General features: G+C 52.0%; 1 protein-coding gene across 6 annotated transcripts in view; it reads right to left on the reverse strand.

Moving 5' to 3' along the window:
- Positions 1–14,205: 14,205 nt before the first annotated feature.
- MDGA1 (MAM domain containing glycosylphosphatidylinositol anchor 1) overlaps positions 14,206–27,162 on the reverse strand; it is a 140,863-nt gene continuing 127,906 nt past the window's right edge. For 5 of the 6 annotated variants that reach the window (XM_084515162.1, XM_084515160.1, XM_084515165.1 and 2 more), the window contains 4 exons: positions 24,657–24,787; positions 23,739–23,847; positions 21,465–22,469; positions 14,206–15,403 (listed from right to left, as the gene is read on the reverse strand). In XM_084515162.1, the coding sequence (XP_084371288.1) occupies positions 22,378–22,469; positions 23,739–23,847; positions 24,657–24,787 (332 nt within the window). In that variant the 3' untranslated portion in view covers positions 14,206–15,403; positions 21,465–22,377. Of the gene's footprint in view, positions 15,404–21,446; positions 22,470–23,738; positions 23,848–24,656; positions 24,788–27,162 lie in introns of those variants that run through there. The other variant, XM_084515161.1, reaches the window with a different exon arrangement.

A 27,162-nucleotide genomic window follows, 5' to 3' on the forward strand; every position in this document is an offset into this window, starting at 1 on the left:
TCATGTGGGATTCGGGTACTCAACATTATCCCAACAATTTCCCAGATGATTCTTGTACCTATTAGCAGCCCCCCTCGCTAGGTGGCAGGTCTGGTTTGGGGTCAGTGAGGAGCACAGGACCTTTTTGTCTGCTGTGGGTCAAATGCATTGAAAACTCTCAGCTGGTGCTTCTTTGTTCATCTGTGTCGACTGTTATCTACAGACCCTCCAGATACCCCTGTGCTGGCTTGTTAGTCACCTTAGTTATATTTGCTAAATAAGGATACGGTTCTTGATCGCAAAACCCAAGCAGCAACAATAAAGGAAATTTCATTAGTCACTGCATTATTTCATGGTATCAGTGCCAGCTGCACTGCGTTCCCAGTGCTGTGAGTTTCCTGCAGGCTTTTTCATCAGCTGAGCTCCCTTCAGGTAAACCAGCTGTTTAAGCCACTTAGAACAAAAATTTGGGGCCCAGAAGGAAGATAAAGACGTGTCCTGCTGGGGACCTCGCATCAGCTCCTGTAGCCTCCTTCAAAACTGATGCAAAGTGGTTCAAAACTGATGCAGAGTGGAGCTTTGCTGCTGGATGAGCCCTCTCCTAGCCAAAACCTGAAACAAAGACTTCAGTGATGCCTTGACAAGTTTTAGCCTTGCTGTTGTGACTGTACCATAAAACTTGTGACCTTCCCTTGGGCACCAGTTCCACTGGGGCTGTTATTCCTCACTCCCTGCTGATTTCTACAAGTTCTGCCTCGTGTCATAGGACCCCGCCGCCCGTGGGAGCCCCTGGAGGAGGAAGGTGCCGCCGCAGTGCCTTGCTGGTGGCAGGAGGGAGGTCATTGCTGGGGACCAGCTGCTCTCCCTCTCTGCCATATGTCTGTCTCTGTACGCAGCCCGAATGTAAGTGCCTTTTATTAAATAACAACATCTTTAATTGAATAAAACTCCCAAGGCTGGTTGGATTCCAAAAAACGTCAGCTCCAGGCACCACATTCCCTCCCTCCTTTGACTTTAAGCTTTTTAAGCCCAAACGTTTCTCAGATATTACCTCTTCTGCATTCCTCACTGGTAGGAGTCACCAGTTTAACACAGTTCTGTGCCCAGTTTGGGGAACAGCAGCGTCTAGGGGTTGTGGCCAGCAGGCAGCATAGGTGAGGACATCCTGTTTGAGGAGGAGGAGAGATTTTAGCTGCATGGATGTGAGCCTTTAGCAAGCTGTGCTGCTTGCTTTCCTCACCAGAGAGCAGGACTCTGAGGCCAGGAGAAAGGGTGTCTCTTCCTCGTCCAGCACTTGCAGCCTGATCAACTTCTGGTTCCTCAGATGGATCAGTCATCTGAGGAAAGGATGGATCGTGCAATTTTTCTGCAGCCCTGGGGCTTTTCTTATTGCACACATCCCTGGTGGACTCACCAGACACATCTCAGGTCACAGAAGCCCCCAGCCAGCCCTGGCTGTCCTTTGGGAGAGCCGTTCTGCCAGGGGTAATGGCACCAAGGAGGGACGCAGTGGATGGGTTGGTGAGGGTCCAGGACATCCACAGGGTGCCGAGCAGCGTGCCTGGGAGTACTGGGGGATATCCCAGACCCTGGCAGCACGTCTCCTCCATCGATTTGTCAGTCTCTGGCCACCGCACACAGCTCCCGGCCAGGATCTCCCCGCAGATACGCAGCGCTGTGAAGCACCATGCTCCGGCACAGTGCATTGGGCAACCTGGGCACACACTTAGCTGTGTTTTCCAACGCAGACAGACAAGGGTAGTCATTATTGTGCAGACATTATCTCATCTGTCCTAGTGGTGCCCACGCCAGCTCCCTCTGCACTTCACCTGGCACCTCCTCAGTGCAGTGTGCTCCACAGGAGGACGGCTCGACTGCCTCATTCCTCTTCACTCTGCCTAAATGTCAGCACCAGAAACCACCTGTTTTCTCCCAATACCCCTTTCAGACTCGGGATTAAAGCAGCAAGAAGCTGGGAGTGTTTCCCTTCTCGGCAGCCAGGCTGCTGCTGTTAGGAGCTTTCATGCACCTGAGCTGAAACTTGAACACGGAGCGCAGGGATCTGTAATCAGAGCCAATTGCTTCCATCACCCGGTGCTTTCTGTGCTCCCCTGGACACAGTCTCCAGCTGTTCCTGCAAGAACTGGCAATGCTTCCATAGCAGTGTCATTTCTTGCTATGAAAACACTTTGCTGGTGAGAGTTGTCCCCACTATGCTCTTTGCAAGGCTCTTGGTTAATATGTTGTGTGGTGTGCGTGGTGCTGTCGCAAATCCCTGGCATCTTTGGTAGTTGTTTCCAGTGCGATTCCAATTTTTTCAAGCAACTTTGGGGTCAAATCAGCCTTGCTCTATAATCATTGGTTGGGGGTTGTTTTATTTCCCTGAACACAGAGTACCCAGTTCGTTCATGCATCATTTATATTCCCTGCACCCTGGCAAAGCTCTGGCCATTTCTCTATTCCAGCCACGTATTCAGAAATGTTCATTTTCTTTCAGATTCTCTTTATAAAAACAGAAATGCTCCATCATCGCCAGTGACTCTGAGGATAGGTGATTTTGTAGATTTTCCACAATCTCAGCAAATGCTTTGTCTGCAGATTTAATAGACACTGCTAGGCTGTACAGCAGATTATAAATTTCAGCCTCTATTATGATCAGCAAACTGCCATTTTTTTTCAGATGTTATGCACTGTTCACCCTTCCAGCACAGGGGGGCCAGTCTCCCCAAGCCAGCGGAAAAGCCTGCTTTCCCCAGACAGCCGGACGAGTTTCATCCTGTCTCTCCTTCCCCCGGTGTGAGTGGATAAGTGCCAGCCCCGTGCTCTCCCAGCTCCCCTCGCCCATCAGCAGCCCATCCTCCCCAGCTCTGCTGCTGGCCTGGTGGGTGGCTGTGTCCCTGCTATCTCACCTCTCAGTATCTCACTCTGCCTGGCTGGAGAAGACAAGCAGAGGGTGGTTGGGCAGAAGAGGCTGTGGCTGTGGCATGCATAACCTCAGCATCCTGCTTGTGCAGCTGGTGAGACCTATCCATCACGGTACTGCTCAGTATCAAGAAGCTGGGCACAAAAAGCCTTCAGTCCTTCATCACAATTTGGAGGCACGGGGCTGGCCAAGAATTCCTTCAGGCAGAAGCAGCTGAAGCAGGAGGAAGGACTCCTCTGGGCCTGGGCAGAGGTGGTGAGGGTTGGAGACAACACTGTGCAAAAGGCCCTGGGCCCAGCTTCCTCCTGGGGGGCTCTGGTGGGTTCATCTTCTCTCTGCTGAGCCACCCCAACCTCCCAAAGAGGGGCGATGTTGTGTTTTTTTTTTAGCTGCAGAGTCAGTACAAATAGTTGGGGAAGGGGAGGCGGGTGTTGCAGTAGCCTTTGGGTGGATGATGTTGCAGATTTTGGGTAAAAAGGGGCTTCAGGTGTTCAAAGACATAGGGCAGAAGGCAGCAGTGGGGATGTAGGAAGGTCTGCACAGGTCTGCAGGGAGCGGAGGGGTGGCTGCCACCTTCTATGGGGATTGGGAGCCCTGCCGTGGGGCAGCTGTGGGACAAGGTAGGTCTTTGGTGGAGGGACATGGAGCAGGGGACTGCATTTGTAGGGCAGAAAAGGCTACGGTTTGCCCAGCCTCTTCCAGGTGTACACAAAGAGACTGTTGCTGCCTGGAAAAACGCATGAGCTGTGAAGCCAAGAGGTAAACAAAAGGCATGAGGAATGGGAGGAAAGAAGGCCATTGTGAACACAGGAGATGCTGTACCGGACCAGGAGAATGTCCCTGTAGGCCCTTATCTCAACCCTGACAGTGGCTGATATCAGATGCTCCAGAGAAAGCTGCAAAAACAATCTTCACAACACATCTGGGCATCGGTGTGATAGTATCCCCATGGGGGCTCTTCCTGCCAGAGCCCATTTGCAAAGCAGCCTGCACATGGAAATGAGAAGACGGAGCGCTCTCGTCAGATTGGCTCCGGCTGATACTGCAGCCAGAAGGACTTTCACTCATGTAACCTGCTTGCCCAGCTGGTTTCCTTCCCCAGGTGCAATATTCTGGGTGTGCTCTGGTCTCCTCCACCTTCTGCTAAGAGCAGTTCAAGGTGGGCTGGACAATGCCCTTGCTAGCCGTGTCTAACTGCTGTGGACCGGGGGCTTACCCATTTTTCACTCCACTGTTCTCTCCCTTTTCATTTCTTAGCTCTTCAACCCCCTGCCTCCTTCTCCTGTAGGACAGAATGACGATTGCTGAGCAAGTTGTTGGGGTATGGCACTACCCTGAGGGACCTTTGATGGTCCATAAGATGATGGATCTGCAGAGCTATGGTGCACAGACCTCCTCATGGAAAACGCACGTTGTCTGCTCATACTCAAAGCACAAGGAAAACAATGAGAAAAATAAAAAGGAGTAAAAAAGTTTCAAAGTTGTGTTTGGCTACAAGTGGCAATTGCTCTGGGCTCTCTGCACAGGAGGCTCTGCAGGAAGATTTCTCAGCAGCTTAGGTAGCCGTTTACAAAACCAGAGATAATGAAACTCTAATCTGATGGGTTTTCTGGTCAAAGTCCCCTTGGATCAGATTAGATGTGAGCCTGGGAATGCCTCGATAAAGGCCTTCCCCCTGCTCAGTGCTGTGTGGGATTTGGCAGCATAAACCACGGGCAACCCCCTGGCTCACGGCGGGGTCAATTCCTCTAATGGGGAACGCTGAACATCCTGAGGGGTGCAGGGCTTTGGTTTTGGGTTTCCCTCCCTCTTGCGTGCCCACATGCACACACATGCATGTGCACAAGTGCCCAGTGCCATTTTCATGATTTCCCCCAGCTGCAGGACTACATGCCTAGCAAGCAGAAGCGTTTTTGCTCTGCCCCCTCCATGCCCTCCTTCCAAGAATTGATTTTGGTGAACACACCGCGCCAATTTACTGCTGTTCTTTTACATCCCTACCATAAAAACGTTGCCCATGGATCACAGCTCCACCGGCCTGTTGGACGTGCTCAGGGGCACAGCACCCCGGTCCCCAGGCAGCGGTCACAGCCTGCCACCTCGCCGTGCCCCCTCGCTGGGGGTGTCCCCTGGGATATGACCCCTTGGCCACCCAGCTGCTCTCAGCACTCTGCTAACGCGTGCCACAGGGACAGGTTGGGGTACATGGGGTGGTACGTGCCGTGATGAGATACATCCTCCCCACCAGCCCCCCAGGAGGTGGCTGTCGCTCCCTGACCGCTGCGTCATGGGGTCAGGGCTGTGGTGGCTTTGTGTTGTCACCGCGTGGCACGGGGCCCCGCTGGAGTGCAGGCAGCCTAGGGAAGATAAATCAGCAGCTCTCCAGGGATGAACTCTCCGTGCACCAGCCCTTTCCCTCCTCTTTCTCCTGGCCTTTGGTGTGAACCTTCTGGCTCTCAGGGAGGCAAGTGGGGACAGCTGAAAGCTATCATTCATGGGTTTAGAACTATGCTGCCTGCTTTTTTTTTTTTTTTTTTTTTTTAGCCTCAGAATTATTTGCTGCTGGGACACTGTGCTTATGTTCCTGCAATCACTTCAGTGCCATACAGAGTAGCAGAGCTCATGAGAAAAACTGCCCAGAGCAATGCCTCTGCAAGACACCAGCTCTCCGTCGGCCATCCCTGCTCTTGCCCTAGGCATCTGGGGCAGCTTGGCACCTGCTTTTGTACGTGTCAGGTGAGGGCAATGGGTAGTATCCATTCTTGGGCTGCTTGTGGGTCCTGCTTTGGTTTAGCTTTGTAGTTTCCAGCCCTTGGTTTGGAACAACAGGCTCTGAATGCAGAGCTGGGGGCAGTTCACAGCCAACATGCATGCTCTTTCCCTTTAAATTAACACTTTCAGGATGCCAACATGGAGTTTGGCAGCCTGCAGTGATTTTTTTCCCCCCCTTTTATCCCCAGTTTAGCATAATTGTTTCATATGTATATATACACATACATATATACACATTTATATATGCTACATATATATATGTAGGGTAGCAATGGCTATTTTAAAACTATTTCCAAAGGAAAAAAAAATAATCCAGAATTGCTTACAAAGTTTTTACCACGTTGGGAAAACCTACGAATGATGTGAAATTTGAAATGGCAGCCACGTCCTGACACAAGCTATTGAAACACACTGGACTTCTCTGTCCCCCTGCTGCAAGAGAAATGTTTATAGCTAACACAGTCCAAAAATTAATGAAGTGTTCCTTACATGATTAAAACTGTAGCCCAACATATTTTTCCCTTCAGACACATTATAGCCCTCCTAAACAGCAGCTTAGAGCTTGGGCAATCCTGCTGCTCACACAATATAGATCCACAGCTAAAGGGGAGCCAGCTTTACCCTGCTGCTCTCCAAAGCGCGCTGCAGGGCAGGGAAGCAGAGGAGAGGAGGTTTGCTGAGATGCAAAGCATCTGAAGCCAAGCTCGGTCTCATCAAGCTGAGAGTAAGTGGTCTGTTAGCTTTGTGGAAGAGGCAGAAGATTGTGAGCTTGGATACTCTGAAAGTCAGGGAAGGCATTTGGGAGAGATAGGAGAAGGGCAGGATTGCGCCTCTGGCCATACCACTGTGTAGAAATGCAGTTTGCTGGATAAATTGAGTAAGATCATCTCAGTCTCACAGAACAAGAGTCTGTGTCGTAGTATCTTGCCTTCACTGCTGGTGAAGTACATGGTGGAGGCATGGCGGAGATAGAGGACTGAACGAGGGATTCGTAGCTCTTAACAAAGATGCCGGTACAGATCCATGCAGTGCCTGTTATCTGTTCTGTGCGTAAACAAGGGAATTCATCCTCCAGGGACTCTCAGTCTAGTTACTTTCATTAAGAATAAATTAAACATTAAAAAAATAGAGGAGGAAATTAAAAAAAGCATTTTTTTTTCCTCTTTTTTTTTTTTTTTTTTATTGGAACGCATTTCTTTAAAGCTCTGACTGGAAGAAGCAACATGTAGTGCAATGTATTTCAAACAGATAGAAATAATGCCCTAAACATACCAGCCTAATTAGATGTACTTTCTCTACAAAACCACAATTCTAATGTTCCTGTTTCGCTGTAATTAAAGAAGCATTTACCACGCATTGGAACTTTTAATTAGGTCTAACATCTAATAAACTTGGAGTAAACTAACAAATATTTTCTCTGTCAGTGGGTAGCTTTTAATCAGTGTCTGGAGGTTTAAAATTTCAGACAGCAGACATGCCAGTGCCTGGAGAACCCAAAGAGACATTTAAGCTTAACCTGGGAACTGCCGAGCTCATCCCAGTGAGGACACATCTAGGGATCCGATTCCCAGCCTTTCCACCTTTGGTGGTGTAAGTCTTCTTGGACAATCCCTTTGCAGACTGTATTTGCAGGAGATTTCTCCCCATCCTGTACTCCAAGAAAGCCCTGTTAGGAAGAGGTGAAGATCTGGGTGATTTTACTGAGGTGTCCCTGCACAGAAAGCAGGGCATGGCCCACAGACGAGCTCTCGGGGAGGAGAAGAAAGGTGATGATGGGGTTGCAAGAACTCAGTTAGGAGATCTCACGTTGCCCATCTGGAGAACTGCAGACTGTTCTTTAGGATGGGGAGATGTGGACTGGGGAGCTGGGATTTGGATGCTGAGGAGGATGGAGTGGCAAAGCGTAACCAGTGTAAGGTGTATCTGCTTGCAGCACCTTCCCCAAGCACCTTAGCTTGCCTCCAGGCTCCAGTCATGCTATCTTCCCATGTCCTGCATCTTCCCCCTTCTTCTGACAGTTATTTGAGGTTAATGGTCTGGATGATGATCTTCTACTGCAGCTCCAAGGTAATGCAATTGTTGTGGTAAAAAATCCTGAGAGACGTTCTTACTCTCAGGAGAGGAATCCCCACCTTGTACCAGTGGGGCAGCAGGGCAAAAGGCGTGGGGAAACTGAGCCATGAATTAACTCAGAGACCCCCACATTCTCCACCAAAGCAGAAGATGTGGGGGGCAGGGTATGGGAACACACATTAAAGGACCTCTTGGGGAAGCAGGCAGAAGACTGGAGACACATGCACAGGGCAAAATCTAAGGGAACACCATCTGGAGAAAAGGGTGAACAGAGCACTGGATGTAGTAGAGAAAGTTAGGAGGATGGGGAAGGGGTAAAGGCTTTCAGGTTTGGCTATGGAAATGGGTTCAGGACCTTTCAGAGGGGCAGGAAGGAGCCCAGGTGCCTCCATGAATGGGGACACAAGGAAGGGTCTGTGAGGGAGCCTGGAGAAAGGCAGTGTAGCATTTGCTCTGCTACAACTGGCAGGTGCCTGTGTTTTTTGAACAGAAGGTCATATATTTTGTGTGAAGTCTCTTGCATCTAGGGAATGACTTTAATGTAGCTTGAAGTGCCAATAAGTAGAACAAGTATGTGCCATTACCAATAACAATAACAGCCCCAGAATATTTTCCACGCAAGGATCTCAAAGCACTTATTTTTATGACTTATTCATTGACTCTTTATGTCCCCTGGGTGGGAGGGGATTATAACGATCACCCACTTTACACATGGTGAAACTGAGGGTAAGTGCCCGGGCTGAGAGCAGAGCCGTGACTGTTCTCCTCTGAGAGCATCAATTTCCCAAGTCATTGGTTGAGAGGGAAAAAAACTGCAGCAGCTGCTGGGAAACCTTTGGCATCACGAAGAGTGTGGAGGGGGTACCTGTCACACCTTCCTCAGGCCACTGCCAGGTGGGGAGGACAGACACACGGACACCCTGGGAGGCCACCTGACGCCTTGCTTTTTTCCCTGGGTTTGGCACGTGGTCAGGTGCGTGGGGCTGTGCATACCCTGAGGAAAGGAGGCTGGGTTGGTTTAAATAACTGTCCTGCTATGTGTCGGTGATGATCTGCTACCTAACCGTGCCCTCCGGTCATGGTCCAAGCTCCAAAGTGTCCTGGCTCCATCTCTGGCTAGCTCCATCTCTCAGGCTAAAGCAAAAGGCCTTCTGCAGCTGCTGAGGGGCTGGGGGAGCTGCGTGGCGGAGCTGAGAGTTATTGCTATGGCATTCATGGAGCATGTTGCTATGAATCGATATCTCACCATAATTATCTCATTTGCCCATTTTTCAAATTAGGTAACAAGGTTGAGCGCTTGACCAGACCATCCCTCATCCATTTACATTTCCTCCCCTACTTGGCAGAGGAGGGGAGCCCCTCTGCCATTAATCAGCAGGCTCTGGGGTAGGGGGGTTATACCCTGAAGCCTCCCAACTCTGTTTGCCCGTCATGTCTGCATGTCGTCACCAAAAGGTGGGAGGCCAGGCCCGACCTCCCCCGCGGGGTGGCTGCTTGCCCCGGCTGGCTGCGTGCTGAGGTGGGAGGCGGAGGGGAATGAGCTCACGCTCTGCTCAGACGGTGACATTTCCATGGGGCAGCGCTCATCCATCACCGTGCGGTGGCTGGGGAGAGCTGTTAACTGTTTCAAGCTGGCTGGCTGCCTCCCGCGCTGCAGCCAGGGCTGGGTCCCCAGGGAAGCCTCCCTTTGTACCTGCCCTTTTCTTCTTGGGGACAGACAGACTCTTCCAGCACACTTCCAGCCAGCGTGGGTGCTCACAGAGTGCACCAGACAGACAGATAACCACCTCTTCACTCAGAGGTCGATCCCTGGCAGAATCCATCACCTCCCCACGCTGTGGCCAGGGTGTTTCTGCTCATGCAGGTGGCCAGTTGGCTTCTGTGAAAACGATAAGCACTCAAAATCCGAGGCTCTGCCAGCTTAAATCCCACCCCACGTATCCTCATCCCTCCCTGCGGAGCCTCCTCTGCAGCCAGCCTCTGGGGCAATGCCTGTTAGCAGGTATTACAAGCAAAGCACATGCTTGTAGTCAGATGGCTCATTAGCTCCTGCTCCTCTGGGGATGTCCCCGTGTGTTTCTGCTGCTCCCTCTCTCCTGTGACAGCAAAGGCTGGCACCCCTCCCCGCCTTTGTCAGTGCTAGATAAGGAGCAATTAGAGAGTCATTAATCTGCAGAAAGGAGGGCAGGAGGGGCACCAGCTGCTAAGCTGCTGTTGCAGGGCTGAAGCATGGCGATTCAGGGGATCAGAGATGGGGAGCTGGCTGGTGCCTCTCCCTTGCTGTCAATTAGTCCAAGAGGTTAGCTATACCTCCAAGGAGCCAGGGGACCTTGGTGCAGTTCTGAAAACCGCAGGCAGACTCTTTGGAGACTAATTGGGGTCTTTCACCTCCTTTTAGCTGCTTCCAAGTGATTTGCTCTGGAGCGAAAGCAGGAGAGGAGGCACTTACTTTGCCAGATGCTGGGAGTCAGCAGGCATTTACCAGTGCACCGGAGTTCAAGGAAAAATAGAAAAAGAGTCCTGAGAGAGATGGTCTTGAGGTGCTCTGCTGCTAGGAGCAGACCCTCATAGGGCAGGATGGTGTCTGCAAAGGCATGGGGGATCCCCAGATCCTGCTTTCAGATGCTGCAGTGAAAGCCCCCAGCTTTCCAGAGTCTCCCTGCTTTTGCATCTTTCTCCGTGCCCAGATCCTCAGGTGAATGCTCATTCATTCATTTCTTTTGCTTGGTCCCAGAATCCTGAAATACATTGCCTGACCTCTCCAACAGGCCTTTGTGCTTTGCTCAGCCCTTTCACAAACTGGGCTAGACTGGACCCACGTATGGAAGCACAGCCCCAGCTGGACCCCAAGCCTAAAGGATTTGGATCCCCACATCTGTTTCCTCCCATCTCCTTCCAACTCCTCATATAACACACCACCTACTTAGTCCCCACAGAGAGCCTCAGTGCTCAACCAGTATGGGACCACTTGTCTTCTCCTGTACCTTCTCCCTTGCTGGGACATATATAGGTAAAGGAAGTTGTCCCACAAAAAGGCAAGGAGAAGGCCTGCCCAGAGGTCTCTTCCAGGAAACGTGCCTCCTCCTGAAGAGAGGAGCACGGGACGGGGTTGCTCTGAAGAGACAATCTGGACTGCACCAAAATACACCACGCGATGAGCTTGAATGGCGGCTGGTTATGAGCCCCTGGGGGGGCAGCTGGATTCAGGCTCAGTTATTAAGACCATAAATCATGGAGACAGCCATGGGGAAGGCTGATGAGGCAGGCACGAGCAGCCAGGAGTGCTGGGAGGGAGAGGCGGTGGGCACCGGCGGCACAGGGCTGCTCCACGTTGCCTGTTATTTTAGGAGTTTTTCACTTTTATGGCGGTGCTGTCAGTTCTCTCAGAAGACGGGGCCGAATGATTTCAGGCTCCCCAATTTCCTGCAGGCCCAGGTGTGAATGCCAAGTCACTCCTGATGAAGAGGGAGATGGCAGCTGCAAGGGGTGCAGAGCAGGAGGGACGGGGCTGGGTGAGCACCGCAGTAACGAGGAGGGCCTGTCCTCAGGGCAGTGCCCTTGGAGCATTCCTCATGCCGTGGCCTCAATGTGTGTGAAGGACAATCTTCCAGCTGCATGCATGAGATGGCAGGAACCTGGGCCTGAAACTCGGGAGAGAAAACAAGGATCCCTGCCTTAGTGCCTTCATGCCACCTCTGTGAGGAGAAAAGAGGTCGGGGGTCCTCCCATGCTGGTGCAGGGCAGGGTCCTGGCCAGGCACCGCAGCTCAGCCACCACGCATGGGCTGGGAACCCTCCTCCCTGTCCTTGGGGGTGCCAAGCACTTTCTGATGGATGCTCCCCTCCCACCAGAGGTGCTGGCACCCCCATGGTTTGCTGCAGAGGATCACAGAAGAGCTGAAAGCACACGTGCTTTCCTCCAGGCCTGGCCCAGTCCCATCTGCAGAACTTGCCTGTGGCTTGCTGTGCCCCAGGGGAGGCTCCACACTGCCAGCTGCAGCCCCAGCTCAAATACCAACAGCACGCTGGGCTCCAGCTGCCAAAACCCCCGCCTCGCCTCCACTGGGAAGCATCAGGCGCTGCCTCTCCCCAAGGCAATGTGCAGTCATTAGCTAATTAATCCCCATTCCCTCTCCACTGAATCCCAGCTCTCTGCCAAAGCAGAGGCAGGACACTAATCCAGCCCAGCTTCCCCTCCCCTGCACACTGAGCTGATGGACAAGGTTTTCCCAGCCTGACTCACGACCCCCTGCTGCTCTGGGGCTGACAGGGGCTGGCAGGATGCTGCTGTGGTGGGCTGTAGCTACAGCCTGTATCTCTAAATCTTTTCGGATTTTTAGGTCACTTTGTTCTCCTTATAAATCCTGGCCCTGTTGTGCAAGCCATAAATCTTTCTCTCCAGTCAGCATCATTTATTTTTTTTTCCTCCGGTCTTGTTAAAATAACAGGGTCAGAAAATTTAAAATCCAGATTGTTGCATTTTCTGCAGTTTTGGAGCATAATAAGTATTATCGTCTTCGCTGGGAAACTGTCACAAACTCATGGCCAGGCAGGACAGCTTGGGGATTTGGGGGGGGGAGAGGAACGGGGGAAAAAGGGAACCAAAACCTCTGCACTCTCACAGCCCTCGTAGGTGGGCAAAATCTCATCACAACCACCCCTGCTCAGTGCTCTGCAGCTTTCCCCTTTACCCCTCAGTGCCATCAGCACCTTCTCAGCCCCATCCTTGCCCAGCTCTGCTTCCTCACCCCTTCCCACAGGATGCTGCTGGGTACCCACCTGGGAGGAGCAGCCCCTCTTCTCTGCCACCTGCCTGGGGATGTGGAGAGGCACCGTGACACCATGGGTCTGCGTGTTGGCACAGCGGGAAATTGCCCCTGCTAAGCATCAGGTACCTGGGCAGCCCTGCATGGATCAGGAGCCTGCCAACAAGGCGTGTGTGAAAACCCAACGGGTGTGACACCGATGTGACACCAGCAGTCCCGTGCTCAGCTAGATGGGAGCCCGCAGAAGTGCAGCCAAGCATCCTTGTGTGTCTGCATTACTGTCCTCTTCTTAATGACCGTACAGCCACTGTTTCTGCAGGTTTCATGTGAAGGACTGTACTCACTTGAGCGTGCAGTCAATACCCCCTTTCATCTTCATCACTCACTGTCTGGCTCCAGGCTTTATTTATTCCACAGCATCGAATCCCAAGCCAAACACCAAAATGGCTCATTCTCTTGTGGCCTTTTCAGTGGGCATTCCCAGTGATTGCAAACTTTAACAGAATTAGCATTGCTCTTACCTTTGGAGGTGATACTATTGTCTCCAGTGCGTGCAGGAGGAGCTGAGCCATAGAAGCTCTGCAATCAATAGCACAGAGCACCTTGCAGGAGCAGCCTGGACCTCACTCTAGTTTCAAATCTGCTGGCACATCCTCCTCTCCCACTGGGAAGGATTGCAGCATAAGCCCAGGTCCAAGTCAGTGTGGAGGCTGTGAGGATGACTGCAGATGGGGTGTACGGCACAAATTAAAGTGTGAAGTCTGGGTTATTCTTGATGGTGATATCCTGTATGGGAGAGCTAGGGACCCTGCTTTTAAAGTGTGTGTATCATTTTATAGCAGACATGCTGAAAGCTGGGAGAGCTTCTGCAGAGCCCCATTGTTAGGACATCTCAGCCAGGTGGAATTAACAATTAATGAGAAAAATACACAATGACAGGGCACTTGGAGAGCCCAGACTTTCTCCAGGCAGTCCTAGATGTCAGCATCATAACAGTAGAAGTGGAGGGTATGGCTGTAGGTTAACCAACCCTATGATAAGCTCTTATAGTGATATCTCTTGTTATTAAAACCTCGATGTTGGGATGAAATATTTTCTAACCCAGGTTCTTGCTCCTGAAGCCCTGCAGACCTCTGTGCCATAAAGAAGACACCTTCAGCCAAGAACATTTCAGGCATTGCGTGGACCACGACCAGCACTGCCCACTCCCTTAGGGGCCCATGAAATAATCAGGCCCATGCTGGAGACCCCAGGGTGCAAGGCAGTACTGGAGGTGGGAAGCAGAGTTTTGGATAAGGCAGCAGCAGTGTAGGGTATAAGTACATCAGGGAGGGCTTTTTGCAGCTCACTCTGTGCCCCTTCACACGGCGGCCCCAGTGCTGGAGACCCCAAACCTGTCCACATCGTATCCCATGCCCAGTCACCATGCAGAGGTTTGAGCAAGAATAAGAAACCTTCCCCAGGGACATAACCAGGCTTTTTGGGAAGAGCCAAAGGCCAAACTTCAGCATGTCCCTTGGTGTCAGGCAGCAAGAGCGGCTCCTCCCTGCCGCAGCCACCATGAACAGAAACCACAGGATGCATCCCAGTCCCCTGGTCTCCATCCCAACCTGGCACAGACAGACACGCAGGCTCACCCGCTCGGGTACTGCAGCTTTATTTGAATGAAACAATCCACGCTGAGAGTCTATAGGTTACACGGCGGGCGCGTCGGGGTGTGGGGGGGTGGGAGGTGGATGAGGCAACGCTTATAAAACTTCTCACCCTGTTTAAAAGGTTCGGTTCAGTCCCTTTGTGCTTTGTGCTTTGAACGTTGCGGACGTCTGGGTGTCATGGCGGCGAGAGGGCCCCGGCTCTGCTCGATGGCAGAGGCAGCACCCTACGAGATGTGGAGCGGGACGGGACAAGACGTGGTGGCGATGAGGAGGCAGGTGGAGGCTCTGTCCCAGGGCCCCCACCCAGGATGCCGATGTGTAAAGAAACAGGCGACACCAGAGGACCCCCCTTTTCTCCGTGGTATCCCCAAATACACAGAGTCTGTGCGCAGCTCCTTTCGGGGGGGTGTTTCTGGGTGCTTCTGTCAGGTCAACACATACTTTCTACTGGCCTTGGCAACCTGGAAGCACGAGAGGGGTGGCATCTTGCTGGCTCTGGATCCCACTGAAGTGGCTCACTGTTGGGCCTGAGCTGGTTCTCCCTGCCCCTTGCAAGCTGAGGACGGGATTTTGGTGTGATCCCCATCTATGGGATCCAGGGATGATCTGCTGCTGGTCTCTCCAGGCTGGAAATGAAATGCCTGGTGAGGGTGAGTTTGGGGCAGGGGGATGGAGTGAGGAAGAGTGTGGGAAGCACTGCCTGATGCTCACCTCTGGCCACAGCTGCTGCCCCGTGAGACAGTCGCATACTGGGTGACAGCCCCTTTCCTCCTCTGTGTGCGTTGTGATACAGGCAGGATGGTTCTGGCTGGGGAAAAAGACCCAAGTGAAACCATCCAGCACCAAATCTCCCACCCCATCTAGACTCAGGGGACTGTCTCCATGCTGTTAGGCAAGGGCTATGACCAAAAGCACAAAGAAGAGCCAAGTATCTGTAGCATCCCCAGCTTTTTGGGAATGTCCTGAGAGATGGATGCATGTCGTGGAGCCCTCTGGGGTGAGAGGGTAGATCTAGACGATCCCAAGAGCCATGAAAATAGGCCAAGATCATCTACTTAAAAACACTGGCACTAGGCCTCTTTACCCAGAGCTGATGCCACCAGTTACACCAATGCACTGAGAAGCTAGGGCTGGGGAGCAGAAGAGGACAAACAGCAAGGCTTGATGAGAGCAACAGGTCACCTCCAGCAAACTCTGGGAGTCTTCTTGTCCCGGGATGTTACGTACCAGGGGCCCCTAGGAAACAACCAGATAAATGCACAGGAAAGCTCCTTTGCTCCGCTTCCCCCACCAGCATCTGAATTTCCCAGGGAATCCTCCATTGGCAGCAAGGAATTGATTTTCCCCTCTCACCACAACCTAGGTGCTGTCTGAGCTCACCGTGCCATTACAGCCTCTGCTGGCTGTTGCTCCGTGTTTACTGGTACCAGTAACCAATTCCTGGGACCAAGGCCCAGTGGGACAAGATATATACTGAATGTCCCCACCTTGGAGGGTGCTCAGCACCTTGCCCGAGGTGCTCAGCACAGGATCAGGCACTTGAGGGGAAACATCTGCAGTCACCTCCTGGGCTGGCTGAGGGATGGGCTGACCCACCTGGAGACCTGCAAAGGGTTCGAGTGTGGCCAGAGGGAGAAGGGAAAGGTGGGAAGCTGCTGCATCCAGAAGAGGTTTTTAAGTCCTTTCTCCTCTCTACTGCATCGCTGGCAGCTGCTGCACACCCACACCTCCGTTTGCAGTCCTGATCTCTTCACATGCTGCTAAGATGACGCACCTCACCAGAGCTGGACCTACACCGTGCAAGCAACTCCTGGAGACATCTTAATCTCAATGCCATCTTATTATCACAGCACCAAAAGAAAACCAGCTGGTGCCTGCCAGCAGGGGCGGAGATGCAGGTGGGGAGGTGGGGCAGCTCTCTTGGAGCTGTGTGGGCTCAGCCTGCACCCAGAGCAGCTGTAATGCTGGGGGCAAAGAAGTTGCTGCTCACCCCCCTGCTTGAGCAGGACTGCCAATGCCTGGTGTATTTCAGCTCCTATTCAGTGCCTGTCTGTGCTGATGAGCTTATGCCACAGGTATGCAAGTTTTGATCATCCAGGAGTAAATCCTTGCGGTAACAGCTGGGTTTTATGCAACCAAAAGCCACGCTGCTGCCTAAATGGCAGGACCAGAGCCCAGCTCCTTCTGCCAAAGGAGACCAGGAGGAACGCAGAGATGCTGATGCAGGGTGGCAGAGCAGCCAGTTACCCTTCAGCAGGCTCAGTGCTTAGCCAAGGACTGGCCGTTATCACATCAACCACCGCCAGCAGAGCAGCCAGCCCTGGGCACCAGCCCTGCTGTGGGGAATGGCACTGTGTGAGGGCTGTCCAGCTGTGCTATGCTGCGTCCAGGCCACCCTGAGGGTAAAAAATCCCACTGCAAGCCAAGCACTCATAGCTAAATCAGCCTTTAGGGCAGGAGTCAATGGAAGCATAAAATTGTGCCTCCTTCCACAGCAGCAAGTGGTTTATAGGCCATCCCCAAGCTATACAAAAAAGCGCAGACCTTCCCAGGTCTCCACACAAAAGCTATTTGCCCAGCTCTCCCTGCCAGCAGAGACAGCTCCTCCCTTGCTCCTGTTCCTTTGCAGCTTCCCCAGGGCTTTTCACCATTGCAGTGGTACAGGTTCAAGCTGAGCAATCTGATCTAAGTGCTTTTCTTTCTTCTCCTTCACCTACCATCCAAGCAGCTGCAGAGCTGAGCCCACTGCCTGCCACCACTGAAAACAAAAGCAATGCAGTGTGGAGCCTTCTCTCCTTTTCACTAATAATGCCATCATGCCCTGGTTCATCCTCTCAGCCATCCTTGGCGCTGTCGTGAGCCCTCTTTTTCCCATGGGAAGACAGGATGTGACCTCCACAAGGTCCCTGATGGAGCCAACACATGCCCTGAAGTCCTCTTGTCTTTCTGCTCCATCACCAGCACCCAGGCAGACCCAGCAACCCTGTGCCAGGACTGGAGGGAGCCAGATGGAGAAGGTGACCACACCAGGCAGTGAGCAGCCACCTGAAGACCCCAGAATCCCCTGTGATGGGCTGGGTGGTTGCAGACAATCAGGCAAACTGGCACGTGTCTTGCTCCAAAAGGGTGACTGCTGAAAAGCACGTATATATCACAGCTACCAATTGGGATGCTGAGTGTACTGGGGCTATTCAGCTCCCTGCTGGAAACCACCAGCCGCCAGTTATTACCAGGGAGTGTAAATTGGGTCCTGTTAAAATGCAATTTCCAGAGCTCTCCGGGACTTCTTTTTCTGCAAATGCCTTTTGTCTGCATTAAATGCCTTCCCAGGCCGAGCGGGATGAGCAGGTAATAGTGGGGCCAAAGTAAAACACACATGGAGGCAGCACCTGGCTTCCCCAGCAGCCTGCATGGGGTCATGCTGCTGTATGCCTGGTGGCTCTGTAGTGCAGGGTGCACCCACATTGAAGGCAGCCTGGAAGAGACAAGATGCCCTGAGCAGTTCAGATCCCTGCCAAAGCCAGGAGGGTGAGAGATGGCTTCTCTCTCGCACAGCAGACACTCACAGTGCAGCTCCTGTCCCCATCAAAAGCAGCATCCTGCTCCCTGGGCGCAGAGCTGGGCATCACCTGGGGGCAATGACGGATGAAGGAGCCCCTGGCTGTTCCCACAGGCAGAACTCCCTGCCTGAGCCTTGCTGAGGGATAGAGGGGAGCAGGGATTCCTCCTGCCGGCACCTTGCACAGGGGTGGGCGCAGCCTGGAGGCAAGGCTGAGGGCAGTGTTGGAGGGATGCTGCTCGGTGACTGTCCCGGCCGGCTGGGAGCCCAAGAGCAGAGCGGTTCTCCGGGTGCGGAGAGGGAGCGACAGGCTGGGGAGGGGGCTCCCTGCCCTCCCTGCGGCACTGTTGCATTTCCACGTCATTCTGGAGGAGTGCACCCGCAGGACTTCGTACAGAGAGAAATCAGATTTCCATACTTTGAACAGCAATGGAGAGCGGAACACGATTTGTATGGCATTTACTATTCTCGTTCATACAACCACAAATTATCCTTGCAGGAGATTTTCCAGCCTAAACACCTGAACACCCCCCCCCCACCACCACCACCACTGTCCCCCTGATCGCTGCCCTACCTCCTTCCAGAACAAAACCCCCTCCCAGAAGCCGGGCTCCCCGTCGCTGCGGGGCAGACCAGGCGTGCCGTGCCCACCCGTGCAGCTCAGGAGCTGCCGAGCCATTCACACGCTCCGCGCCGCGCTGAGATTTGTCACGGAGATGAAACATCTTTTCGCTCCCATACGGCTGGAAAGAGCAGTGCTCAGGCATTCCGAATTACTTAACTTCGCATCAGATGAAACGCATTTGCTCCCTCGCTTTCCAGCGGCTGATCTACGTGGGAGAAAAATAGGCTATTACTACTACCAGCCGGGAGCTGCTCCTTGGAGCAAGTAGTAGGAATTTGTATTTGTGTTGCTAAAAGCCATTGATTAAAGTCCTGTTGATGACCTGTTATTGGGACTTGCATCAAAACATGGAAAATTATAATACAAAAACTGTATTTTTTTTTTCTTTTCAGAATACAATGAACAACTACAAAAAGAGGTTTCAAATGAAAGTTTCTTTGTAAGCCCCGCTTGTAACTACACAGTAGCAGTCACTACTTCTAATATCTACAGCTTATACCCAGGAGCCTGCACACTCACATATTTTCTGTTTTATACTCTGGAAAAAAAAAAAAAAGAAAAAAAAAAAAGAAGAAAAAAAAAAGAAATGGAGTACATATCGGCTAACACCCACACAGCATTCTTCCTAATGTATTTCTACAACTACCAAGCAGAGGTCTCCTTGTAAATAAAAGCAGTCTCTTAAATTTATATTGCACTTTTCTTCTGCAGGGACTTTCATTCTATGTACAGGAATAATCTCCACCATCACTGAAATGCAGCCACTTCTGGAGCAGAATAAAGCAGCTACTCGATAGGCACACAGCAACATAAAACATCAGGGAGAGAAACATAATGTACCCAGTTGGGACTGCAACATATATTTAAGAAGACAGTCTGTAATTAAGTTTAAGGACAGTTATTTAGCCAGAACACTGCGAATAGTGTGAGGGGGTCTTTAATTTTGAGGGGTAAGGGGCATGGCTTTATATCTCACCTGGGGTGCATTACCTCCTCGAGAAGAATTGCCCCCTCAAGCATGGGGCTGGGGTAGCAAACCCCAAATACCACTGCCCTTGGAGAGCAGGGATGGAGCCTTCCCCTCCACCACAGCACACACACACACACACAGACCCCCTCCATCGCTGCACAGCTTCTCATCCTTGCTGCTGAAGTGCCTCTTTCCTCTGCTATGCTGTCTCTGCACACCTGCCAGGGAAATGAGGTCCTTCCTTTCTTCCTCGGTACTTCTGACAAGCCGAGGCACTTGGGTTAATGACTTTCCCCCAAACTCGCCAGCAGCTGCTTTCAAGCCAGAGGTAAAGAAGAGCTCTAAGAGGGAAGGGGCTCCCTGAGACTGTTTCTGAGGCTGCTGTGCCAGCAAGAGGCACGCCTGCTCCTGGCAGCAGGAGAAGGCTTCACCTCTGGCTGGGGTGAGCTGCTTGATCTGCCCTGGACCCATGGCCACGGGTCAGCTTGTGAGGCATTTACACCCTTCCTCGCAGGTATGTTCCACCAGTGCTGGAGCAAGGCCATGAGGGTCTCTGCCTCAAGGCCTAGGAGGTGAGGTGGTTGCCCTGAGCTCTTGCCAGGGGCAGAGTGATGAATTCTGGCCTCCAACAGACACGGAGGACAGGAAGAGCAGAGCATTGGACGGAAAGAGCTCAGCTAAGAGATGACAAGGGCACTGATTGCCTGTGAAAACGGCAACAGACAGCAAGAAGCTGAGTTGCTCTAGGCACACACAACATCCCACAGCGCTGCCTGGCCCTGGGAGACTGCCACAGATCTCCTGGTCAGATATTCAGTGTGATCAAGGTCTGGGCTCTGGAGGGAGGAATAGAGACAGAGCAGATGATAGGGATCATTCCTGGAAGTGGAGAAGAGCAACAGGAGCAAGGGAGACCCCTCTCATCCCCTTTCACCTGTCCACTCTGAAGGAGTTCCCCTCATCACTCAGAGCTGATGCCATTTTCTCTCTCCAAAGCTGGATGGGAAGTGTTAGTGCAGAGGAACTCCTGCCCAGGAGCAAAGAGAGCTGGGTTTGAGGACTTCAGACTGCATTTCTTGGGAGTTAAATAAAAGCTTTTCCCCTCCATCAGTGGAGGAAAGGAGGCACCAGCCGTTTCCAGAAGCTGAGCAGCGCAGGAGGCAGCCAGTACATTCAGGTGGTTTTGGACAAATGCAGCTGTCTCAGGGAAGCTGATGTGGTCATCAGAAATGGGGAGAGAGCCGTGGGTACGGGGGGTGGTGAGAGAGCTCATTGTACATCTGTGGTGCCCTGGGTGTGGAGTACAGGTGGGGTGCCCCTTAGGGGGAGAAATCCTGTTTATATAGCAGGCTGGTAAACCCCAGTCCACAGTACTGTGGGGCCAACTCTGTCCCGTGCAGGGAGGCAGATCATGCCCTGAGCTGCTTCCAGTAGCAGCAAGGCTCTCACAGTGCAGGGCAGTCCCTTCTCCTGGGGCTTCACCTGAAGCAGCATGTGCGTCCACCCTGAGCAGGCCAGGTCTGCTGCAGAGACGCCAGCTTTACCCCTTCCTGATGCCAGCAGAAAGAAGATGAAGCCCCCACTCCCTGTCTGTTCCCATGTGTCTCAGGCACAAACAGCAGCAGATCTCAGAACGAGCCCCTTTCTCTAGTCCAGCTTTTTGCCTCCGTCCTTCCTTGGGGCACTTTCCTGCCTGTCCCACCCTGCAGCTCCTCAACCTATTTTGTTGCCAGTGAGAGCGGAGTAGCCCTAAGCCTGCACGTGCTGACAAAACCCAGCCACCTCTCCCCCGAGCAGCGGTGCTGTTGCCACATTTCACAATCTCTGCAGATAAGGCCTCAGCAGTTTTCTGACCAGGGGCACGGGGCCTGCTGCTTGGCAGGAGGAGGTTGAGATGCCTGACCCTTCCCATAACCCAAAACGCTCGAGTGCTGGGGAGTTAGGCAAAGGAATTAAAGATTATAATAAATAACTAATGAGACAGACAGAGAAACAATCCTGGTCTTAGGGCTGAGGCAGCTCATATCCCAAAATAAGTAGGGGGAAGCCAATGTGCAACAGCTTCCCCCTTCCCATCCCACCCCACCCCACCCCAGCACATCCCTCAGCCCCGCTGAGAGACCTTTCTGTCTGCAGCTCAGACCTGCTCTCACAGCTTCTCCACCCAGCCGGAGGTGCTGAGAGAGGGAACGAGGGTGAGGCCAGCACCACAGCCGGCTCCAGCCGGGCCTCCCCCACCCCTGAGCGCGGTCCATGGGATGGGTCCATTCCTGCTCCGTCTTCTTCAGGCAGCCGGGCGAGAAGCACAGAGAGGTGGGGACAGGACGGCAGCACGAGCCAAAGCAAACCACACCGGGGGTAGGGGGGGCAATTAAATACATGGGAGCCTGGAGGATGAGGGTGGATGGAGACACTGAAGCACATGCGGACGAGGCAAGGTGCTCTGGCTGCCAGCACGTGGGGCTGCCGCTGCGGTGCTGCAGGGCAGCCCCAGCCAGCAGGGGAGCAGGGGTGCTGAGGGGAGCACTGCGGTGTGTCGTCCACGAAGCCGTGGGCTCTGCAGTAAAGAAGGTAACTGTTCTGGTAGAAATTTGTGCTTTAATATATTTTTTGTTTGTTTGTTTGTTTGTTTGTTTAAAACAAGTTCCCACTTCCCTGAGGAAGCCCTGTCCGACATTCCCGAGGAACCATGGGGGTGTTTTTTTTCCTCATTTAGTTGCTCTTCACATTTCTTCATTCCTATTTTCTGTCTTTCATTCCTTCTTTCCTGTTTTTCTGTTTCTTTCCTTCCTTCCTCTCTTTCTCTCACTCTCTTGTGCACGTGCTTTTAAAAAAACCTTGTCTTTATTTTTTTAATTTTGTTTTAGACATTACGACTTTCTCAAGGAGTGCTCCAGTTCTGAGCCAGATCCCTTTGCGTGGTCATGCCTGTCAGTCTTTGGTAACGTATGGACACTTTGGTGTGCCAGTGAGGAGGGGAGGAAGAGGAGCAGAGGTGGCTGAGTAGGAAAGGAGCAGGAATGTCTCGGTCTGAAGACAGGAGCGCTCGCTTGCCATCATCTGAGCAGCACGTAAAGGAAGAAAGTCAATGGGCCACAAAGACAAGGGCTGTGCAGGGCTGGGACTCCGCTTCCTGGAAGAGCAACCGCTGCCAGCCAAGGAGAGAGAAAGAGAATTAGTGATGGGACAGAGACAGACCTCATCAAACACGTCAGTGCACATCAGTGTCAACACCTCTCCTCCCACCCCAAACCACAAAGCACATCTCAGATCTAATGAAAGGTCTTTATACCCTTCCCTGGACATTTTCAAGGCTTCCCAATTTTATTTTCTTGCCAGCACGGGTGAAAATGCTGAGTCTTGGTTACTTTTGCAATCCAACCTTCTCTCTTCCTCAGAAGATTCAGCTTGAGCCAAAGAAAAAGTTCTGCTTGTGGTTTGTTTGGAGTTTGGCCATGCTAGGCTGAAACAGATCTTTAACTGCACGGAAAATTTGGACATTTTTGGGGTGTTCTGCCTGTTTTGATGTTTTGTTTTCCCCTTCACCTTTGGAACTAAGAAAATTGTTGACAGAAAATCTTTCTCAACATTATTTTTCTTTTTTCTTTCAAAATAAATAAATCAAACCATGCTTGCAAATCTCTGGCTTGCATACAGTGGACATCAGCTCTCCTGCCTAACCGGGGCATGTTACTGAGGGCACAGTCAGGACTAAGGCATGGGACACACCAGTGATTCCTACCCCGGGACTAACATCTGCATACTGATTGTGCACCTTGCTATGGCTTTGATCTCAGTGAGATGGGGCTGTCTCATTTCCTGGAAAGCCGGCACCAGGAAAACGTGGATGTGAGCTAAGCACCATTGTCAGGATCAGGAGGGAGGTGATATCCAGCTCAGGTAGCTTGCTCCCATCACTCGTGTAATAACCTGCCCGGCCATGCCTCTCTGCTCAGAGGGCAATGGGAAGAAGAACAGCACTCCTTGCTCCAGGCCACAAGAGGCAGATTTTTTTTCCTAGATAAAAGTTGACTTAACCCTGCAGAAGCCCTTTAGCACTTTCCCTTTCCGAAGCCACCATACCTAGGGCTTCCAGGAAATTAAATATTGCAGAAGCTTTTAGCAGCCTGGGGGCAACACCCTCAATCCAACCTACTGGCATGGACTTCGGCATGCTGGTGTCTGGCAGCACAGCTCCTACAGGATGCTCCTCTGAGCTCTTGCTGACTCACTGCTATAAAGAATGAGTTCAAGGGTCTGACAGGGCCTCTCCTATCTTCTGTTGGTGGAGCTGACCATCTTGTCGGGTCCCATCAGTACATCGCTGTGCTGTGAAAGGAGCTATACATCCCTAGCACATGCATTCACGTCTGCACCCCCACCGGCTGGTTTTCCCCTGAGGCACACACACTCTCACCCTTGTTTGGTCCAATTGGCTTCCTCGGACAGTCCCCCTTTTTCAGAGTGACATCGTCGATGGCAATGTCCCCCTCGTAGCTCGTGCCCCGGACACCTTCAAAGATGATCTGCAACCAGAGCACGGGGCAGAGCCCCCTGTGAAGCTGCGGAGGACCTGCTCCCTTCCCATGCAGGGGGAACAGCCTCACTGCGGGGCTTTGCAGGGATGAGCAGGGCACAGACCAGCCCTTACCGGTCCCCCAGTGATCAACTCCCCCTATCTCTCCAGCACCCACAGGATTTGGAGGGCTGAGCCCCATAGCTTAGCAGGCCAACCCCCGTGTGCTTAGCATCTGCAGTCAAAAAATGAGCATGTAGAGTTTTGCTTTATTTAGTATGTTACATGAGCAAACCCAGCACTGAATAGCACTCACAAGAGTAACTAAATCCTTATTTATTATTTTACAGTACCCAAAAGCATGCTGGGCGTTTTGCCACAGTACCACATCTTACCAGCCTGCACAGCCCCAGCTCTCACAAACAACCCTACAACAGCCAAGTACCCTGTTGGGCAAAGGCACCTGCAATAAAACATCCAGTAACAAAGCCACACACTTGTCTGTTACTCATAAATGACTTGTCAAGGGGATACAGCGTGCCCAGTCCACATTCACAGGCTGTCCTATGGTCCTAAACCAGAGGCACCGTGGGGGTGGGCTCTTGTAAGACACGCTATGAGAAACCTCCAGCGCTGTCACCTCTGATTTCCACTAATTAGCTCTAGTGACCCTGAGGGTGCAGAGCTCCCACGTGCCCTCCCCATGCCCGACCAGCCCCCATGCCATGGAGGCAGACCTGTGCTGGGAGATGTCCTACGGGCCATGGCACATGGATGGGGTAGGTGGCAGGCAGCTCCCTGGTGGTGGACCTGAATTACCTGGAAGGGTCCTGGCGGGTTGATGGGCACGTGTGCTTGCTGCCACATGTTCCCCCTGTTCCCGCTGAGCGACCACACCTGGGTGTCGATGGCCCGCTTGTTCCGCACACGAACCAGCAGATTCAAGGAGCCTGTAGGGGAGAAACCAGGCGCTGGTGACAGGGGGTATGCAGGAAGCCCAGCCCGATGGGCTGATCCTCAGAGTAGCTTTTTCTTCTGGGTTGACCTGCATGTCCCACTGGCAATATTTCAACCACCTGGGCTATCCAAGGAGGATACAGACCCTGATGAAGACAGAGAGGACCTGATGAGGAAGAAAGAGTCTGTGGCATGGCTGATGTGGCCTTGCACAAGAAGTGGGTGGCAGAAAAGCTTGCTGCAAGGGACTTCCAGAGAGGTCCTGTTCAACCTCCTGCCTGAAGCTGTTTCCTGAAATTCTCTGAGGACAACAGCTTTTCTGAATGTCCAACATGAACCTTCAATGCTGCCATGTGTGGCCACTGTTCCCTGTTATATTGTCACATATTACTGGAAAGAGTTTGGACCAGTTATCTTTGTAATTACCCTTCAAATAGTCAGGGGCCAAGGGCTGATAGCAGCCTCCTCTTCACCAGACTGAGCAAGTCCAGCTCCTTCGACCTCTCTTCTCCAGGACATGTGCTCCTGGCCCTTGACCAGCCTGATGCTTCTCCGATGGACCCACACCAGTTCCTCCACATCCTACTTGAACTGGGGAGACCGGGACACATATTCCCCTCTCCACATTCACCACTAACACCTGGCACATGCAGCCTACAGCCTTCTTCTTGCTCTCTGGCCATTAGAAATGTGACCCATGTCCTCAGCAGCCACTTGCTTCCCATCCCAGCCCCCAGGTTTCAGAGGGACACAAACACTCCATGAATCAGCACTGGTTTTAGGCCCTTGCAATCAAAACAATTCCCCAAAGGTTTTGTCTACCATTAAAACAAAAACAAAGCCAACAAACCTCAAAGCGCTTCCAGTTTTTGCTTTGAAAATTGTCACACCCCCCCTACACTCCACCCACAAATGAAACTATCTGTTTACCTTTCTGTAGTGTCTTTTCAGCAATCTTCCTCAGCTGACTGTTTTTTTTTTTGTTGTTGTTGTTTTTTTCCTTTTCTGAAAACATTTTTAAACATTCATTTGGGGTTGAACTGAAACACTTTCTTTTTTTTTTTTTTTTTTTCAATTCAGCTGGTGAACCAAAAAAATCAATCATGACTCTATGGTTGTTCATCAGTGTTTCTGGTCTCCATACCCAGACGTATTACCTCTGAGAGCAGAGAGGCAATAACAGCCTTTACTTAGGTGTCCTTAGTCTGTCTGTGCTTGGGATGCTGCTTTCCCACCTGGTGCGCTTTTCTGAGAGGCATAAGGGAACGGTCAGGTGAAGGGGTAGGGAAAGAGGCTTTCCTAAATAATGTCCTTCCTATACAATACCCTGAAATTCTTCTTGGCATGTCAGCCCTGGGGTTACTGTGTGAAGGACAAGGACATGGAAGTACCCCTGTCAAGTGCCTGGCTGTCAGAGAGCGAGATACATTACAGGGAGTTCAGAGATGCACAATAAAGATGATTAAATGTTTAGATTCTGAGTGGCTGACTTACAAGAAAAGGTTAAAAGAATGAAATATGTGTATAATTTAGTGAACTGAGAAAAGACGGGCACGGTTATTGACTGGAAATATTCAGAAGCTCTAGCATTAATGCTGGCTGAGAAAACCAGATGAAAGGCCTGACCAGCCAGGGAGAGGGCAGGACTGCAGGGTTTGCAGGGAAGGAGGGATTCCTCCTGTCATCGGGAGGACATCTCACCACCTGGGATGCAGCCTGACCAGCCCACAGAGCCAACATCCCCCTTCCAATTCCTGCAAGCCAAAAGCGAATAAGAGAAAGGGGAGAAACATCCTTCTGCCTGGAAATATCCCGCTATTGAATTCCTTTCCCCAGTGGTTCTGAGTTTCCCAGCTGGGATGCACACCACAGCCCAAGGAGAGGAGAGAAATAACTTGTTTCTCTCCTGGGATCAGCTGGCACTGTGCAAGCTCAGGGACACAAAGGCAAGCAGGTGGGATCACGCTCCTGGAAATGCAATGCCTGGGATGGACAGAAGACACCACAGGAGCCTCTGGCAAAATCAGCTTTGAGCCACTGGCTTCTTGGTGTCCTCCTTGACCTCTGGAGCTTCAGGGAAGTCTCACTGGGAAGCATACCCAGTCCTCACTGGGGCCTGTGGCCAAACCGATGGCCCACGCGGGGTCTATGCAACCCCATAGATCAATGTCAGCCACAGTGTGTTCAGAGCAGCTAATTACAGAGGCCAGAGCTGGTGAGGTGAGGAACTGAGAGAGAATGAAGAATTAATGTGGAGCTGCCAGCAAGCATGGATTAAAAACAACCGCTGTCTATTCTAACCTCATTTGGGGACTTGCAGCTAGGATCTGCTACACCAGAGCCTGGCTGAGCAGCCAGCGCTGGGACA

Source organism: Aythya ferina (assembly GCF_964211825.1).
Source record: "Aythya ferina genome assembly, chromosome: 3".
Lineage (NCBI taxonomy): Eukaryota > Metazoa > Chordata > Aves > Anseriformes > Anatidae > Aythya > Aythya ferina.